General features: G+C 41.3%; 1 protein-coding gene across 1 annotated transcript; it reads left to right on the forward strand.

The window, feature by feature from the left end:
* Positions 1-21: 21 nt before the first annotated feature.
* Positions 22-19,247, forward strand: crhr1 (corticotropin releasing hormone receptor 1; the record flags this gene model as incomplete). The annotated part of the gene is made up of 14 exons (XM_079232903.1): positions 22-30; positions 6,344-6,434; positions 6,536-6,580; positions 6,739-6,858; positions 7,622-7,704; positions 13,997-14,103; positions 14,376-14,496; positions 14,688-14,841; positions 15,622-15,682; positions 16,411-16,483; positions 17,115-17,200; positions 18,188-18,326; positions 18,722-18,763; positions 19,107-19,247. The coding sequence occupies 14 exons, from the start codon at positions 22-24 to the stop codon at positions 19,245-19,247; spliced, it is 1,272 nt and encodes a 423-aa protein (XP_079089029.1).

The following is a 19,247-nucleotide window of genomic DNA, read 5'->3' on the forward strand; positions in this document are numbered from 1 at the left end:
CAATCGGAGCTCTCTGCACTAATGGACCAGGTGAGTGATTATACCTGTGACAGACTTATTGGAGAGTCAGGTGGAGTTCACGTGTGACGCCAGCAGGTGGCAGTATGGTCTCACTAAGAAAACATCAAACTCCAACTCATCCTCCAGGCAAGAAACTGGTTCAGTCGACAGGTAACTTTAACCAATCAGTTAGGTGTGTGTGAGATAATGTGTGTGAGAGTATGATAGTGTGTGGGTCTGATATAGAGACCAGATGTGACTAGAACCAGAGAATCTAATTTCCCCACTGCGGGACTAATAAAGGATTATCTTATCTAAATAGGACGATGTGATAATAATTCACTCATCAATATATTGTTTGTTTGTTGTTTGATTCAGGGAATATACATGTAGGACTGTTGCGTCACTGAAATAAGGCTTGAATGTGAAAGGAATGTGCGGTTGTAACTAGAATGCTATATCTAGAATGTGCTGTTGTATATAGAATGTTGTATCTATAATGTGCTGTTGTAACTAGAATGCTGTATCAAGAATGTGCTGTTGTATCTAGAATGTGCTATCTAAAATGTTCTGTTGTATCTAGAATGTTGTATCTAGAATGTTCTGTTGTATCTAGAATGTTGTATCTAAAATGTTCTGTTGTATCTAGAATGTTGTATCTAAAATGTGCTGTTGTGTATATAGAATGTTGTATCTAGAATGTGCTGTTGTATATACAATGTTGTATCTAAAATGTGCTGTTGTATCTAGAATGTTGTATCTAAAATGTGCTGTTGTATCTAGAATGTTGTATCTAAAATGTGCTGTTGTATCTAGAATGTTGTATCTAAAATGTGCTGTTGTATCTAGAATGTTGTATCTAGAATGTGCTGTTGTATCTACAATGTTGTATCTAAAATGTGCTGTTGTATCTAGAATGTTGTATCTAGAATGTGCTGTTGTATCTAGAATGTTGTATCTAGAATGTGCTGTTGTATCTAAAATGTGCTGTTGTAACTAGACTGTTGTAGCTAGAATGTGCTGTTGTATCTAGACTGTTGTATCTAAAATGTGCTGTTGTATCTAGACTGTTGTATCTAAAATGTGCTGTTGTATATAGAATGTTGTATCTAGAATGTGCTGTTGTATCTAGAATGTTGTATCTAGAATGTGCTGTTGTATATACAATGTTGTATCTAGAATGTGCTGTTGTATATACAATGTTGTATCTGAAATGTGCTGTTGTATCTAGAATGTGCTGTTGTATATAGAATGTTGTATCTAAAATGTGCTGTTGTATCTAAAATGTGCTGTTGTAACTAGAATGTTGTATCTAGAATGTGCTGTTGTATATAGAATGTTGTATCTAAAATGTGCTGTTGTATATACAATGTTGTATCTAAAATGTGCTGTTGTATCTAGAATGTGCTGTTGTATATAGAATGTTGTATCTAAAATGTGCTGTTGTATCTAAAATGTGCTGTTGTAACTAGACTGTTGTAGCTAGAATGTGCTGTTGTATCTAGACTGTTGTATCTAAAATGTGCTGTTGTATCTAGAATGTTGTATCTAGAATGTTGTATCTAGAATGTGCTGTTGTATCTAGAATGTTGTATCTAGAATGTGCTGTTGTATATACAATGTTGTATCTAAAATGTGCTGTTGTATCTATAATGTGCTGTTGTATATAGAATGTTGTATCTAAAATGTGCTGTTGTATCTATAATGTGCTGTTGTATATAGAATGTTGTATCTAAAATGTGCTGTTGTATCTAGAATTTTGTATCTAAAATGTGCTGTTGTATCTAAAATGTGCTGTTGTATCTAGAATGTTGTATCTAAAATGTGCTGTTGTATATACAATGTTGTATCTAAAATGTGCTGTTGTATATACAATGTTGTATCTGAAATGTGCTGTTGTATCTAGAATGTGCTGTTGTATATAGAATGTTGTATCTAAAATGTGCTGTTGTATCTAAAATGTGCTGTTGTAACTAGAATGTTGTATCTAGAATGTGCTGTTGTATATAGAATGTTGTATCTAAAATGTGCTGTTGTATATACAATGTTGTATCTAAAATGTGCTGTTGTATCTAGAATGTGCTGTTGTATATAGAATGTTGTATCTAAAATGTGCTGTTGTATCTAAAATGTGCTGTTGTAACTAGACTGTTGTAGCTAGAATGTGCTGTTGTATCTAGACTGTTGTATCTAAAATGTGCTGTTGTATCTAGAATGTTGTATCTAGAATGTGCTGTTGTATCTAGAATGTTGTATCTAGAATGTGCTGTTGTATCTAGAATGTTGTATCTAGAATGTGCTGTTGTATATACAATGTTGTATCTAAAATGTGCTGTTGTATCTATAATGTGCTGTTGTATATAGAATGTTGTATCTAAAATGTGCTGTTGTATCTATAATGTGCTGTTGTATATAGAATGTTGTATCTAAAATGTGCTGTTGTATCTAGAATTTTGTATCTAAAATGTGCTGTTGTATCTAAAATGTGCTGTTGTATCTAGAATGTTGTATCTAAAATGTGCTGTTGTATATACAATGTTGTATCTAGAATGTGCTGTTGTATCTAGAATGTGCTGTTGTATCTAGAATGTTGTATCTAAAATGTGCTGTTGTATCTAGAATGTTGTATCTAAAATGTGCTGTTGTATCTAGAATGTTGTATCTAAAATGTGCTGTTGTATCTAGAATGTTGTATCTAAAATGTGCTGTTGTATCTAGAATGTTGTATCTAAAATGTGCTGTTGTATATACAATGTTGTATCTAAAATGTGCTGTTGTATATAGAATGTTGTATCTAGAATGTGCTGTTGTATCTGAAATGTGCTGTTGTATCTAAAATGTGCTGTTGTATCTAGAATGTTGTATCTAAAATGTGCTGTTGTAACTAGACTGTTGTAGCTAGAATGTGCTGTTGTATCTAGACTGTTGTATCTAAAATGTGCTGTTGTATCTAGACTGTTGTATCTAGAATGTGCTGTTGTATATAGAATGTTGTATATAAAATGTGCTGTTGTATCTAGAATGTTGTATCTAGAATGTGCTGTTGTATATAGAATGTTGTATCTAGAATGTGCTGTTGTATATAGAATGTTGTATCTAGAATGTGCTGTTGTATCTAGAATGTTGTATCTAGAATGTGCTGTTGTATCTAGAATGTTGTATCTAGAATGTGCTGTTGTATTTAGAATGTTGTATCTAAAATGTGCTGTTGTATCTATAATGTTGTATCTAAAATGTGCTGTTGTAGCTAGAATGTTGTAACTAGAATGTGCGGTTGTATCTAGAATGTGTTGTTGTATCTAGAATGTTGTATCTAAAATGTGTTGTATCTAGAATGTTGTATCTAAAATGTGCTGTTGTATCTAAAATGTGCTGTTGTAACTAGACTGTTGTAGCTAGAATGTGCGGTTGTATCTAGAATGTTGTATCTAGAATGTTGTAACTAGAATGTGCGGTTGTATCTAGAATGTTGTATCTAGAATGTTGTAACTAGAATGTGCGGTTGTATCTAGAATGTTGTATCTAGAATGTTGTAACTAGAATGTGCGGTTGTATCTAGAAGGTGTTGTTGTAACTAGAATCTTCTTTCAGTGATGAACCGCTGAAGACATATTTCACAATATGTTTTCAGCCATGTACCCCCTCACCAGCGCACCATTGTTTTTGGTTGAAAAAAAGATGTCATACACAGCACTGTGTCATCAGTGTTTGATTTAGTAAAGAATATATACTAATATTGTCATGAACTTACACTTTATTGAATATTTATTAAATATTTTTTATAGGATTTTTTTGAATGAATGCTACTTGTTTCTGAGTCACCATCTGGTTAAAACACTTTCTACATCATATATCATCCTTCAGTCACGTGAGGCTGATCCTTCCTGACTGTCGGTAACTGTCTTTATTAGTATTAATACAGTTATGATAATTGTCTTTATTAGTATTAGTACAGTGATGTTAACTGTCTTTATTATATAAGTAGTAGTTTAACACAAATTCAATGAAAACATTATCCAATCATTTTGTATAAATATTTTAAGTGGGTTTTTATTAGAATGTGCGCAGAAAATAACTCCATCACACTGATCAAGTGAGGGAAATGGGGAGCAGTAAGAGACTTGGGATGCACCCACTGTCCCTCCATCTCTCTCTCCCTCCATCTCTCCCTCCATCTCTCCCTCCCTCCATCTCTCCATCTCTCCCTCCCTCCCTCCCTCCTCTCTCTCTCCCTCCCTCCTCTCTCTCTCTCTCTGATCTGATTGGAAGACGCTCTGCAGCCTCTCTGCTCCGGTCTCAGTGTTGCTGGTGAGGACCGGCAGTAGCTCACCAGTCTCTCCTCCTCTGATGTGGACGCGGGATTCAAACAGGATTCAAACCGGATTCAAAACAGGATTCAAACCGGATTCAAACCGGACTCACACAGGTCTCAAACCGGACCGCGCGGCATGGGGCTGTGAGCGGTAGAGCTGAATGACAGTGATGGAAAAAATAATGAGTCAGGTAAGAGTCTGTGTTAATAATAATAATAATAAATATACTTATAATAACGTATTTCTTACAAACTGAATCATGTGACATGATTCAATTATTAATTAATTCTCAGTTTGAAACTCGTCTTCAAACAGCAACAGAATAATTCAGATAGACAGGTGGAGGCAGTGATGACGATGATGGTGATAATGATGGTTGAAGGAGCGATAATAGTTATATTAGTTTTATAGAGAGAGAGTTCTTCGAGATCGCCAAGATCCGTTCTCACATCATCATGACTTCCTGTACGCTATCGATTCTGCCGACAGTGCAGCCGAGCATTGACTGTCTCACATACTGTATGCATAGCCTGTCTCACACACTGTCTCACACACTGTTTCACAGACTGTCTCACATACTGTATGCATAGCCTGTCTCACACACTGTCTCACATACTGTATGCATAGCCTGTCTCACACACTGTCTCACAGACTGTATGCATAGACTGTCTCACAGACTGTATGCATAGCCTGTCTCACACACTGTCTCACACACTGTTTCACAGACTGCCTCACATACTGTATGCATAGCCTGTCTCACACACTGTCTCACAGACTGTCTCACATACTGTATGCATAGCCTGTCTCACACACTGTCTCACAGACTGTATGCATAGCCTGTCTCACATACTGTATGCATAGCCTGTCGCACAGACTGTATGCATAGCCTGTCTCACAGACTGTATGCATAGCCTGTCTCACAGACTGTATGCATAGCCTGTCTCACACACTGTCTCACATACTGTATGCATAGCCTGTCTCACACACTGTCTCACATACTGTATGCATAGCCTGTCTCACACACTGTCTCACAGACTGTATGCATAGCCTGTCTCACACACTGTCTCACATACTGTATGCATAGCCTGTCTCACACACTGTCTCACAGACTGTCTCACATACTGTATGCATAGCCTGTCTCACACACTGTCTCACAGACTGTATGCATAGCCTGTCGCACAGACTGTATGCATAGCCTGTCTCACATACTGTATGCATAGCCTGTCTCACATACTGTATGCACAGCCTGTCGCACAGACTGTATGCATAGCCTGTCTCACAGACTGTATGCATAGCCTGTCTCACACACTGTCTCACATACTGTATGCATAGCCTGTCTCACACACTTTCTCACATACTGTATGCATAGCCTGTCTCACACACTGTCTCACAGACTGTCTCACATACTGCATGCATAGCCTGTCTCACAGACTGTCTCACAGACTGTATCACAGCCTTGCGCTTTTTTGCGATTGGTACATCGGGAAAGCCGCTGCATGCCGCGCTGTTCGTATAGTTTATTTAGCGCTTAAGAAACTTATGGATGTGTTGAAAGCACTCATATTTATACGACTTATTAGTACACCATACATATCATTATTGTAGAAAATGATTAAGGTGGACTTATCTGCTTCAATTGAATTTCTGATTATGAATAATACATACACATATTCAAACTCCTAGTTATATGGTAAGCTATACATACATGTATATGCACATATATAGTACATACATACGCGCATACAGTACATATATCCTCATAAGTATATATTAATTTGTATCAATTAGATACTCTCTGGGCTTGTTTTAGGCACATTTAAATAAATATAAATCTGATTAAAAAAAAGAAAATAGCTATACATTTGTGATTCTGTTTAGGCCAGCAGAGAAGGCTTAGCAGAATGAATGAATAAAAAAATTAATGAATATATACTTTATTAATCCCCAAGGGGAAATTTAGTAAAATCAGGCCCTGACAGCCCGCCACTGATGACCCGCTACTGATGACACGTAATAATCTTGTGTTTCAGGTGATGTGTGTGTGTGTTATGCTGAGCGGACGGGTTTCTCCGGCAGAGTTGACTTGTGAAACTTTGGCCCTGCTGTCGACCAACCTGACAGGTAGCTTCCTCTTCTCTCCGTCTTCAGATAGGAGACACACAGTGAACAGTGAAGATAATTCTTGCTTTATCTTTCTGTCTTCCTGCATTGTTGTCTCTTAGCGAGGACGTTACTGAACCAGACGATCACCATCAGTAACACCTCAGGTCTGTCCAGCTGACTTTTAGAGTTCACCTGAATAGGTTATAATCCCTTCATGGTAACTTCTGTAATAGTCTCATTTTGACTCTCTGCCTGCCTGTCTGACTGTTTCTCTGTCTGCCCGTCTCTATGCCTGTCTCTCTCTCTGCCTGTCTCTCTGCAGGTCTGTATTGTGATCTTTCTGTGGACGGTATAGGGACCTGTTGGCCTCATAGTGCAGCAGGACAGCTGATCTCCAGACCCTGTCCTGAACAGTTCAACGGCATCCACTACAATACCACCAGTAGGTACCTGCCTGTCCACCGGTCTGTCTACCATTCTGTCCACCTGCCTGTCCACCGGTCTGTCTCCCGGTCTTTTGAAAGGCCATCCAACAAACACATTAAACAGAGATACAGTGAAATGACAGTGAGTGTTAATGTGTGGGTGACAAATACATATCCTGTTTAATTAGATGTTTAGTTGTTGACTGACTTAAAAACATGAGTCGCGTGTGTGTGTGTGTGTGTGTGTGTGTGTGTGTGTGTGTGTGTGTGTGTGTGTGTGTGTGTGTGTGTGTGGCCCAGCTGGAGCTCATGTCTCATTCCTTCTTCGTCTTCATCATCATCATCTCTTCACAAAGTGAGAAATGCCCACGCTGCCTCTCCTCTTGTGTAATCAGATCTCTGGCCTTTGATTGGTTGACTTGTGTTTCACAGGTTGATGAGCAAACTGATGAGTTATTGATATGAATACTAGTTAAGTCTATTTGATGTGGACAGCTCAATGACATGACAATTGTAGCATTGATTACCTGACGAGTTCTCCTGGAGAACCTGCAGATCAATCTAACCGATCAACATTAGTTGGTTGAGATGATCAGAATCCAAATCTTCTGTTTGATGAAAATAAATCATTTTCCTGAGATATGTAACAGTTTAATGTTCCTCTGTATTAATGTTACATAATAACCGTGTGTGTGTGTGTGTGTGTGTGTGTGTGTGCGTGTGTGTGTGTGTGTGTGTGTGTGTGTGTGTGTGTGTGTGTGTGTGTGTGTGTGTGTTCAGACCGAGTCTACAGAGAGTGTCAGTCTAATGGCAGCTGGGCTCTGCGAGGAAACTACAGTCAGTGCACTGAGATCATTATCCTGGTGAGGTCATCCACACACTGATCCACACACTGATCCACACACTGATCAACACACTGATCAATACACTGATTATGGTCCGTTTGATAGTTACACTGGGTTATGGTTAGTTATACTGGTTTAAGTTTATGGTTAGTTAGTTAGTTAGATAGTTAGTTAGTTAGTTAGTTATACTGGTTTAGGTTTATACCTAGGGTTAGTTATACTGGGTTTGTTTTATGGTTAGTTAGATAGTTAGTTAGCTAGTTAGTTAGTTATACTGGTTTAGGTTTATACTTAGGGTTAGTTATACTGGGTTTGTTTTATGGTTAGTTAGTTAGATAGTTAGTTAGTTAGTTAGTTAGTTAGTTATACTGGTTTAGGTTTATACTTAGGGTTAGTTATACTGGGTTTGTTTTATGGTTAGTTAGATAGTTATACTGGGTTAGGGTTATGGTTAGGGTTAGTTTGATAGTTATACTGGGTTAGGGTTATGGTTAGTTTGATAGTTATACTGGGTTAGGGTTATGGTTAGTTTGATAGTTATACTGGGTTAGGTTGTATGAATGTACTCATGAATCTCCCCATGTCACAGTAGTATATTTTCTTGCGTAGTTTTGTCCTTTTTTCGGATCTTGTTTGGTCTGAGTGATTTTAGTTGGTAAAGGGTTGAGGTAAGGTAAGAGGAATCAGGTTAAGGTTAGCTTTTGGTTTGGGATGGTGTAAGTAGGGAAATGGTTGAGTTTTGGCAAAATGAACCGGGTTAGTTTTGGTTAAGTTATCGGTCTAGGTAGGTTTTATATTGAGTTTGAGGTAATGTGTTGGTAGGTAAGCAGTTGGGTTTAGGTAATAGGAATCGGGTTAAGGTTAGGTATTGTTGTAGGTACGGTTAAGTATTCATAGAGGATGGCTAGTCCAGTTTTAATTGGATAGTGAGACTTGATGGTAAAGATCGAGATACATGTTTAAACTGCTAACGTTCTGCCGTCCTGCGGGCGTCCTTTTCTGGACATTCCAGTGTACACTGTACCCCCTATTTATTGTTCGGTACACGTTCGGTACGAGTGCCATGTGTTTCTGGAAACCTACGATTCTTGTGATTCCAGCTGTGTAACCCGTTTCAAGATCAGACCACCACAGCAGCTACAAACGAGACTTTTGTCAGACAACAACAAACAAACAAACAAAAGCAAAATCCAGGCAACTCACCGATGACGCCTCATATTGATCCATAAATCCATAACATTCCAACAAAAACGGCGTTGTTGCATCGCAAAGGTCCAAGAAAAATAAATCCCATAAAAGATTTAGTCCAAAACACGTGATTACATCCATAAATATCCACCAACTGGCGTTGCATCATTTCATATCAGCTGGAAGATATGAACGAAAGCAGTTTTGTTTTTAACAGAAAGTCATATTTGCATGGGAGCACAGCTACAAACTAGGTATCAAAATGTCCGCCGAAATGTAAGCTTTCTATTGGATCCCCACTTGAACCAATAGGAGCTTCATGTCCTGACTGACAAGCTACATTACCCAACCAGAAGCTACGTTGAAGAACAGAGTCAACCCCTGTCTAGCCTGTCACGTCGTACAGCTCAGATGACAGGCGATGAAATTCCCTAAAGAACAAGTACCGGGAAGAGGGGGGGAAAATAATCCCAACAGCCTTCAATTTGATGAGAAGAGACAGCTGCTGTCAGTCTGTCATTGAATTAGCTTAAAAATGCATTTATACTTCATTTTCTCTGTCAGTAATACTGGTAGTATATATGAATAGTACCTCTATAAGTTTGCAAGACTATAAGCCTTTTTAAATTGGTATATAGTATATAGATCAGGAATATTTTCAGTCTCAAAATGAAAAAACGCCTAGACATTTCATTAGAAAAACATGTGTAAAATATTAATTTTCTGTGATATTGTTACCAAGTTTTTACTTAGACTAAAAAAGGCTTCAGGCTATGGTCCCATTGTGTTTTCCAGTCCATAAGTCCCATTTATAGTCATCTACAGGCATCTATTTACAAATAAATGTTCAGGCGGAAATAAAAACCTTATACTTTAGTGTGTTCAAACTCATATAACTCAGTGTCAGCAGCACTTAAAGTGATTCTGACTATTGAGGGAAAAAGCTTCAGATTGTTACCTTTCATGCATTTACTCCACATAGTTCAAGTACAGCTTCCAATTTACTTTGGGTTTACCTGGATAGGCGTTTTTTGTCAAATTTTGCAGGAATGGTTAAACAATTGTTTTGAGGTATTTTGATTGAGAGGGTTGATAGTAGTTTTTTATTATTGTTATTATTGAGGGTTAGAGTTAGCTGGATAGTTATACTGGGTTAGGGTTAATTACATAGTTATACTGGGTTCTGCTTAGTTAGATAGTTATACTGGGTTAGGGTTAATTACATAGTTATATTGGGTAATGCTTAGTTAGATAGTTATACTGGGTTAATTACATAGTTATACTGGGATATGCTTAGTTAGATAGTTATACTGGGTAAGGGTTAATTACATAGTTATACTGGGATATGCTTAGTTAGATAGTTATACTGGGTAAGGGTTAATTACATACTTATACTGGGTTATGGCTAATTGCATAGTTATACTGGGTTATGGTTAGTTAGATAGTTATACTGGGTTAGGGTTTATTACATAGTTATACTGGGTTATGGCTAATTGCATAGTTATACTGGGTTATGCTTAGTTAGATAGTTATACTGGGTAAGGGTTAATTACATACTTATACTGGGTTATGGCTAATTGCATAGTTATACTGGGTTATGGTTAGTTAGATAGTTATACTGGGTTAGGGTTTATTACATAGTTATACTGGGTTATGGTTAGTTAGATAGTTATACTGGGTTAGGGTTAATTACATAGTTATACTGGCTGTAAAGACAAAGAACGATGAGTTTATGATTCACTGACGTTACTGAATCAGTGTTCAAAGGAACTCATGTTCTGAGACGCGTGTCCCCAGTGTGTGTGTGTGTGTGTGTGTGTGTGTGTGTGTGTGTGTGTGTGTGTGTGTGTGTGTGTGTGTGTGTGTGTGTGTGTGTTAACACGTCTTTTGGGTGATAATGTGTTTTTCTGATCTTGTCATCTCTAATGGATCACACACACTCAGAGATTTGTTCTGACTGTTTCTTGACCTGAACGATGGAGCTGGAGCAAGAGGTGGAGCAGGAGGTGGAGCAGGAGGTGGAGCAAGAGGTGGAGCAGGAGGTGGAGCAGGAGGTGGTGTAGGAGGTGGTGCAGGAGGTGGAGCAGGAGGTGGAGTAGGAGGTGGTGTAGGAGGTGGTGCAGGAGGTGGAGCAGGAGGTGGAGTAGGAGGTGGTGTAGGAGGTGGTGCAGGAGGTGGAGCAGGAGGTGGTTTAGGAGGTGGAGCAGGATGTGGAGCAGGAGGTGGAGCAGGAGGTGGTGTAGGAGGTGGTGCAGGATGTGGAGCAGGAGGTAGAGCAGGAGGTGGAGCAGGAGGTAGAGCAGGAGGTGGTGCAGGAGGTGGAGCAGGATGTGGAGCAGGAGGTAGAGCAGGAGGTGGAGCAGGAGGTAGAGCAGGAGGTGGTGCAGGAGGTAGAGCAGGAGGTGGAGCAAGAGGTGATGTAGGAGGTGGTGCAGGAGGTGGAGCAGTAGGTGGAGCAAGAGGTGGTGTAGGAGGTGGTGCAGGAGGTGGAGCAAGAGGTGGTGTTGGAGGTGGAGCAGGAGGTGGAGCAGGAGGTGGAGCAGAATGTGGAGCAGGAGGTGGAGCAAGAGGTGGTGTAGGAGGTGGTGCAGGAGGTGGAGCAGAATGTGGTGTTGGAGGTGGAGCAGGAGATGGAGCAGTTGGTGGAGCAGTAGGTGGAGCAGTAGGTGGAGCAGGTTGCCCAGGGTGAGAGGTGTCGGGGGGGGGGGGGGGGTCGAGCCAGACCTGGCCTTATTTGGAGTCGGTTGGAGGGTCCTGGAAAGGGTGACGCCCACCGACTCCATAGTGCTCCTGGAAGACTTCAACGCTCACGTGGGCAACGACAGAAAAAAGCGGATCTCCGTGAGATCTCACGGAGATCCGCTTTTCTGCTGTTGCGTCTCTCAAAACAAAATACAGATCTCAGCTCAACATTGAGCATGAATTGAGAGCGGCCGTATCAAGCCTGCAACCTCATTTAAAAAAGATGTGTAGAGGAAAGCAGCTCACTGCAGCCACTAATACTGATGCAACGTGATGATCACACATCTGCACTCATTCTGTTTTGCACAGGTTGCACGGTATTGCTATTATCTTGAGAAGATATTCAGTGCAAAACCGGTTATTTGCAGCCACAATATGTACTTTCTTTTGCCAAATATTGGTTATTTTTTGCACAGATAGAACTTTATTTGCACTGTTCAAATAAAGTGATTGCACATTTTTTTAGTTTTTGTCTGATGGAGCGATCTGGTTTACTTGAACTTGATTGCAATTTTCTTTATTCTAATATTTGAAAGAGCACGGATGGAGGAGTCACAAAAAGTTATTTCAATAAAAATCACTTTGTTGGGGAGGTGGGGCATGAACATTTTTCTTCCTCCAAAGTGGGCATGACAGAACAAGTTTGAGAACCACTGGCCTAAGAACAGTTGCAAAGGTCTAGGGACTAGTTACAGAGTTCATTTTGGACAAGAGAATTACAGTTTGTGCCTGATCTGCACAAACATTTCAGCTGCTACAAATCAACCAGATAAAAATATATGCAAACAAATGAGCATGAACCAACCAATCAGAGACAATAGTGAGAGTCCAGCAAGATCAGAGGGAACCATCTGGACTGTGTGTGTGTGTGTGTGTGTGTGTGTGTGTGTGTGTGTGTGTGTGTGTGTGTGTGTGTGTGTGTGTGTGTGTATGTGTGTGTGTCCATATGCTCTGTCACGTAACACAGTTACTGTTTCCCTTCCCACTGAGAAAATCTGTCGCCTATTTCCTGCTCTCCTCTGATTGGACAACAGAGTTGGCTGTCGGCCAATCACAGAGCCATAATCAATGAGAGAGAGAGGTGTCTGTTGACAGTCAAAGCAGGCCGAAGATAAATGTTGCATAGATATTCATCATCAGAGAAAACAAACTCTCTGAGGATCGCTTCTCTACTGTTTTGGTTAGATATTCAATCATCTATTCATGAAAACAAACAGCACAGAGCTGGACAGTTGAAATGCACCATCTAAAGAAATGTTAAGAAAAGAAGACAATTAATTTCTTTCCAACTGTTTAGTAATTAGTTACAGAGGTCTGGAGACCAGCTGCAGAGATCTCTGGACTAGCTAACAAGGTCTGGGGACTAGTTGCAGTGATTTAGGGACTAGCTAACAAGGTCTGAGGACTAGCTAACAAGGTCTGGGGACTAGTTGCAGTGATTTAGGGACTAGCTACAGTGGTTTGGGGACTAGCCAACAAGGTATGGGGACTAGTTGCAGTGATTTACGGACTAGCTAACAAGGTCTGGGGACTAGTTGCAGTGATTTAGGGACTAGCTACAGTGGTTTGGGGACTAGTTGCAGTGGTTTGGGGACTAGCTAACAAGGTATGGGGACTAGTTGCAGTGGTTTAGGGACTAGCTAACAAGGTCTGAGGACTAGCTAACAAGGTCTGGGGACTAGTTGCAGTGATTTACGGACTAGCTAACAAGGTTTGGGGACTAGTTGCAGTGATTTAGGGACTAGCTACAGTGGTTTGGGGACTAGTTGCAGTGGTTTAAGGACTAGCTAACAAGGTATGGGGACTAGTTGCAGTGGTTTGGGGACTAGCTAACAAGGTCTGGGGACTAGTTGCAGTGATTTAGGGACTAGCTACAGTGGTTTGGGGACTAGTTGCAGTGGTTTGGGGACTAGCTAACAAGGTATGGGGACTAGTTGCAGTGGTTTGGGGACTAGCTAACAAGGTCTGGGGACTAGCTAACAAGGTCTGAGGACTAGTTGCAGTGATTTAGGGACTAGCTAACAAGGTCTGAGGACTAGCTAACAAGGTCTGGGGACTAGTTGCAGTGATTTGGAGACTCGCAAAGGTTAGTTAGGTTAACCTAGGTTACAGGTGAAAGCATCCATAAAGTAACTCTTCTCCATGATTATTTGATAATTTACAGCTTCAGATGCACTTTCAACATATTTCACAGTCCGTGTTTCTCAAGCTGCTGGAATCTGTAATTAAACAAATGTTATAAACATTCTTCAGACATTTAGAATAATCTTGGATGACTTTCCTCTTCTGGTGTCGGATTCTTTCCTTGGGTTTTTCCTTTTTATACTACGACATGTTGTACAAACAAACAAACTAACTGCTGTATGTTTCCTGTGTTTAGAGGAAGAGTAAAGCTCATTATCAGGTGGCTGTGATCATCAACTTCCTGGGTCACTGCATCTCTCTGGGCGCTCTGCTGCTCGCCTTCACACTCTTCATGAGACTCAGGTAAGGTGTGTGTGTGTGTGTGTGTGTGTGTGTGTGTGTGTGTGTGTGTGTGTGTGTGTGTGTGTGTGTGTGTGTGTGTGTGTGTCTGTCTGTCTGTCTGTCTGTCTGTCTGTCTGTCTGTCTGTCTGTCTGTCTGTCTGTCTGTCTGTCTGTCTGAGTTACAGGTGAGGTCAGTTACCTGTGTGTGTGTGTGTGTGTGTGTGTGTGTGTGTGTGTGTGTGTGTGTGTGTGTGTGTGTGTGTGTGTGTGTGTGTGTGTGTGTGTGTGTGCAGGAGTATTCGGTGTCTGAGGAACATCATCCACTGGAACCTGATCTCTGCGTTCATCTTGAGGAACTCCACCTGGTTCATCGTGCAGTTAACGATGAACCCTGCTGTTACCGATAGCAACCAGGTAACGTCTTTGATTGACAGGTTGGTTTACTGTGACATCACTGGTTACCCTGGTAACAAGACAAAGAGGAGAGAAACAATTGAACACAGATTTACTTTTTTCCTCCTCCTCTTTCTCATTTTCCTCTTCCACCTCCCCCTCCTCTCCCTCGTCCTCCTCCTCCTCCTCCTCCTCCCCCTCCTCCTCCTCAGGTGTGGTGCCGCTTGGTCACAGCAGGTTATAATTACTTCCAGGTGACTAACTTCTTCTGGATGTTTGGTGAAGGTTGTTTTCTCCACACGGCCGTCGTCCTCACGTATCACACCGACAGGCTGAGGAGGTGGATGTTCATCTGCATCGGCTGGGGTCAGCCACCTGTCTGTCCACCTATCTGTCACCTGTCTGTCCCCCTGTCTGTCCACTTGTCTGTCCACCTGTCTCTGTCCACATCTTTACCTATCTACCTGTCTACCTGTCTACCTGTCTCTGTCCACAGCTTTACCTGTCTACCTGTCTACCTGTCTCTGTCCACAGCTTTACCTGTCTACCTGTCTACCTGTCTACCTGTCTCTGTCCACAGCTTTACCTGTCTACCTGTCTCCGTCCACACCTTTACCTGTCTACCTGTCTCCGTCCACAGCTTTACCTGTCTACCTCTCTCTGTCCACAGCTTTACCTGTCTACCTGTCTCTGTCCACAGCTTTACCTGTCTACCTCTCTCTGTCCACAGCTTTACCTGTCCACCTGTCTCCGTCCACAGCTTTACCTGTCTACCTCTCTCTGTCCACAGCTTTACCTGTCTACCTGTCTACCTGTCTCTGTCCACAGCTTTACCTGTCCACCTGTCTCCGTCCACAGCTTTACCTGTCTACCTGTCTCTGTCCACAGCTTTACCTGTCTACCTGTCTACCTGTCTCTGTCTACATCTTTGCCCGTCTACCTGTCTCCGTCCACAGCTTTACCTGTCTACCTGTCTCTGTCCACAGCTTTACCTGTCTACCTGTCTCTGTCCACAGCTTTACCTGTCTACCTGTCTACCTGTCTCTGTCTACATCTTTGCCCGTCTACCTGTCTCCGTCCACAGCTTTACCTGTCTACCTGTCTCTGTCCACAGCTTTACCTGACCACCTGTCTGTCTGTTTACAGGTATTCCATTTCCCATCATAGTGGCTTGGGCTTTCGGGAAGCTTTACTACGACAATGAGAAGTAAGTCACACAATCATACTAACCCTCACAGCTTCCACAATGCATGCTGGGTAGATTTGTTTTGACGTCATGCATACCTGATCAGCGATGATCTCGCTTGATTGAGGCGGCCGCTGTTTTCAGACCCAATGCATGATGGGAAACTGAAGAAAACTTTCACAAAGGATTCAGACAAGTTGTGAATTCTGAGCAGATTTATGGACGTTTATCAGTGGCGATAATATTATGACTCACAAGAACAGCAGCTAATGTTCTGTTGATCTTCTAACACATCATAACCCATAAGAACCCATAGGAACCCGTCAGGATCCATAAGAACCCATAATAACCCTATAAACCCAGAAGAATGCACAAGAACGCACAAGAACACGTCAGAACCCATGAGAAAACATGAGAGCACATCAGAACCCACAAGAACACATAAGAAAACATGAGAACACATCGGAACCCATGGGAACACATCAGAACACACCTGAACACGTCAGAACACATGAGAACCCATCAGAACCCATGAGAACACATCAGAACAGGTTCCTCCTTAAGTTAATATTCACTCTCCTTATTGAAGTGTGGTGTAAATAATAATAATAATAATAACAACAACAATAGCTTTTGGCTTTAAAACAAAAGTTAAACCAATCACAGAGCAGGACTTGATGATGTCATCAATATGAGTAATGAACCCTGAGAAGAGGCGATCTGATTGGTGGTCACGTTTTGATTGACAGGTGCTGGTTTGGAAAGAAGGCGGGAGTTTATACAGACTACATCTACCAAGGTCCCATGATCCTGGTCCTGCTGGTAAGAGTTACGCAACCACATCTGTGTCACATGTTAGAATCCCTGCTCCGCCCCCTGCACCCGACTGTGGTGGTCATCTTGAAACCGCAGGGTACACGGTTCGATCCCCGGTCTCCCCATAGTTTGCATGTGGAAAGTGTCCTTGAGCAAGACACCGCTTTCAGCAGCCGACTGCTCCTGCTGAGGATGTGTTGAATGCAGAAGACCTATTGAATGAAAAAAGTATGTAATATGACAAACAATTCAAGTTCACATGCCTGCCACATGTGTTTTGGTTCTTAGTCCACCTTAAATACAATCTATTTCAACTAGTCACATCAGGTCCACCTTAAATAGTCTATCTGCTATTACTGAGAACACATGAGAACACATGTCCCATATCTACTGGGATAGTGAAGCCCACCTTGTGGCTCGTTTGATTGGCTGCCTGGGCCAAGTGGGACATTGACGACGCTGCAATCCTCTTTAAACTGAGAAGTTTACATGTTTGAGCATGTTTAAAAACAAGAGAGGAGTGCATGCTAGAGACACAACAGGAAACAATGGTTCTCCTATCTGTGCCTCTCTAGTCACATGTTTTGGTTTTATCTGGACGAACTGACAGTCAGTGTTCATGTGTTCTTCTCCTCAGATTAACTTCATCTTCCTGTTCAACATTGTTCGGATCCTGATGACCAAACTGAGGGCATCAACCACATCAGAGACCATCCAGTACAGGTACCAGCCAAAACACAGGTTCCAATAAAACAGGTAGAACAACTGGTACAAACACTGGAAGTTATTTATTGATATCAATTTAGCAACCTGGTTCATGGTATTACTTTATTCATGAGGTTGGAATAGAAATGAAAGACGGAATATGAAAGTGAAACCAAAGCTACTGAACAGTTTCAAACATGTTGAATTAAATACATTCTCACAATAACAATGTGTCATATATGTGTGTCATATATGTATGTCTCATATCCCTTTATGCTGTTATGGTTATATGCAGGTTATGATCTGATCATAAAAATATGCAGACAACAGTTTATGAGACACAACTCAGTGTCAACTAGAAGTGTTGACTTGACATGTTTTATTCTAATGGGACAACATAGTTGATCCAAAGATGATAGTCAGAGACATGACTCAGACTGAAGAGCTCTACCAGTTTAACTCTTTCATCAAAGCTTCTGTAGCTGAAGTCAAATAAAAGAATGAGGGCTGAAGCTGCAGGACAACAGAATATCATTACAGCAGTTTGATCACTTTACAGCAGTTTGATCACTTTACAGCAGTTTTCAGCAACATAACGTTCGTAGTTTTCCAGCCGGTTTAACAGATTATTGAAAGTATTTCCAAGTTATGCTAACGGTTATTTACATGATCTGCATTTGTCTTCATGATCGTTTGTTCTCGCGAACGGCCGATTGGCGCGTCACTTTAAATGTTGCCGCCGCAAGGAATTGTGGGTCGGCATTATCTCCTTTCCTTTAGTAAAGGCAGGTCCAGTGGTTCCTTTGCTAAAGGAGCTAAGTTAGGAAGCATTGAAGCTCCTTATCTTTGCGTTTAGAGAATTTGACCGGCTCTTATCATGGAGGCCACTGAGGTACTTCAGGTCATTTCACTCAGTTAGGAAGGTTCCTCACCAAAAAGGACGATTCCACCGCAGCCAAAGATCATACGTTCACGGCCCCTCTGTCTGATTGGTTGCTCCTGCAGGAAGGCGGTGAAGGCGACGCTGGTGCTGCTGCCTCTGTTAGGAATCACCTACATGTTGTTCTTTGTGAATCCTGGGGGAGAAGATGAGGTCGCTCAGATCGTCTTCATCTACTTCAACTCCGTCCTGGAGTCCTTCCAGGTTCGTTCAGGATCTGTCTTTACAAACCGCAGAGTCCAGGTTCAAGGTGAACGGGGTGCTGTGGGGTTCTCCCCGTGTCAGTGTGGGTTCTCCATCCAAAGACATGCAGCTTAGCTTAATCGAGGACGCGCCCCCCCCCCACACACTTTATTAGCTCTGTTAGTAGCCTATTAGCTCTGTTATTAGCCTATTAGCTCTGTTATTGGCATATTAGCTCTGTTATTGGCATATTAGCTCTGTTATTGGCATATTAGCTATGTTATTGGCATATTAGCTCTGTTAGTAGCCTATTAGCTCTGTTATTAGCCTATTAGCACTGTTATTAGCCTTTTAACACTGCTAGTAGCCTGTTAGCACTGTTAGCAGCTAACTCTCTCCTCTGTTTGTCTCAACAGGGGTTCTTTGTTTCTGTTTTCTATTGTTTTCTCAACAGTGAGGTAATTTATTCTTCTTTTGATCTTTCCATCCGTAGCGTTCCACAGGGTTCTACGTGTGGCCCCATGTTATATATGTTATATATAAATTATGAAATGGTATATATACATGATGATCTGTTATGCATACATGATGATCTGTTATATATGTTATATATACAAGATGATGTGTTATATATAAAGTGTGTTATATAAACATGATGATGTGTTATATAAACATGATATGATGTATACATGATACGTTATATACATGGTATGCTATATAAACATGATATCTTGTGTAAACATGATGAGATATATATGATGAGATATATATATATATATATGTCTGATGATCTGTGCTCAGGTGCGGACTGCGGTCAGGAAGCGCTGGATTCGTTGGCAGGACCGTCACTCCTTCCGGAGCCGGGCGGTGCGCGCCACGTCGCTGCCCACCTCCCCCAGCAGAGTGTCCTTCCACAGCATCAAACAGTCCTCCACCCTCTGA

This window comes from Taurulus bubalis, assembly GCF_910589615.1.
Source record: "Taurulus bubalis genome assembly, chromosome: 17".
In the NCBI taxonomy this organism is placed as follows: Eukaryota; Metazoa; Chordata; class Actinopteri; order Perciformes; family Cottidae; genus Taurulus; species Taurulus bubalis.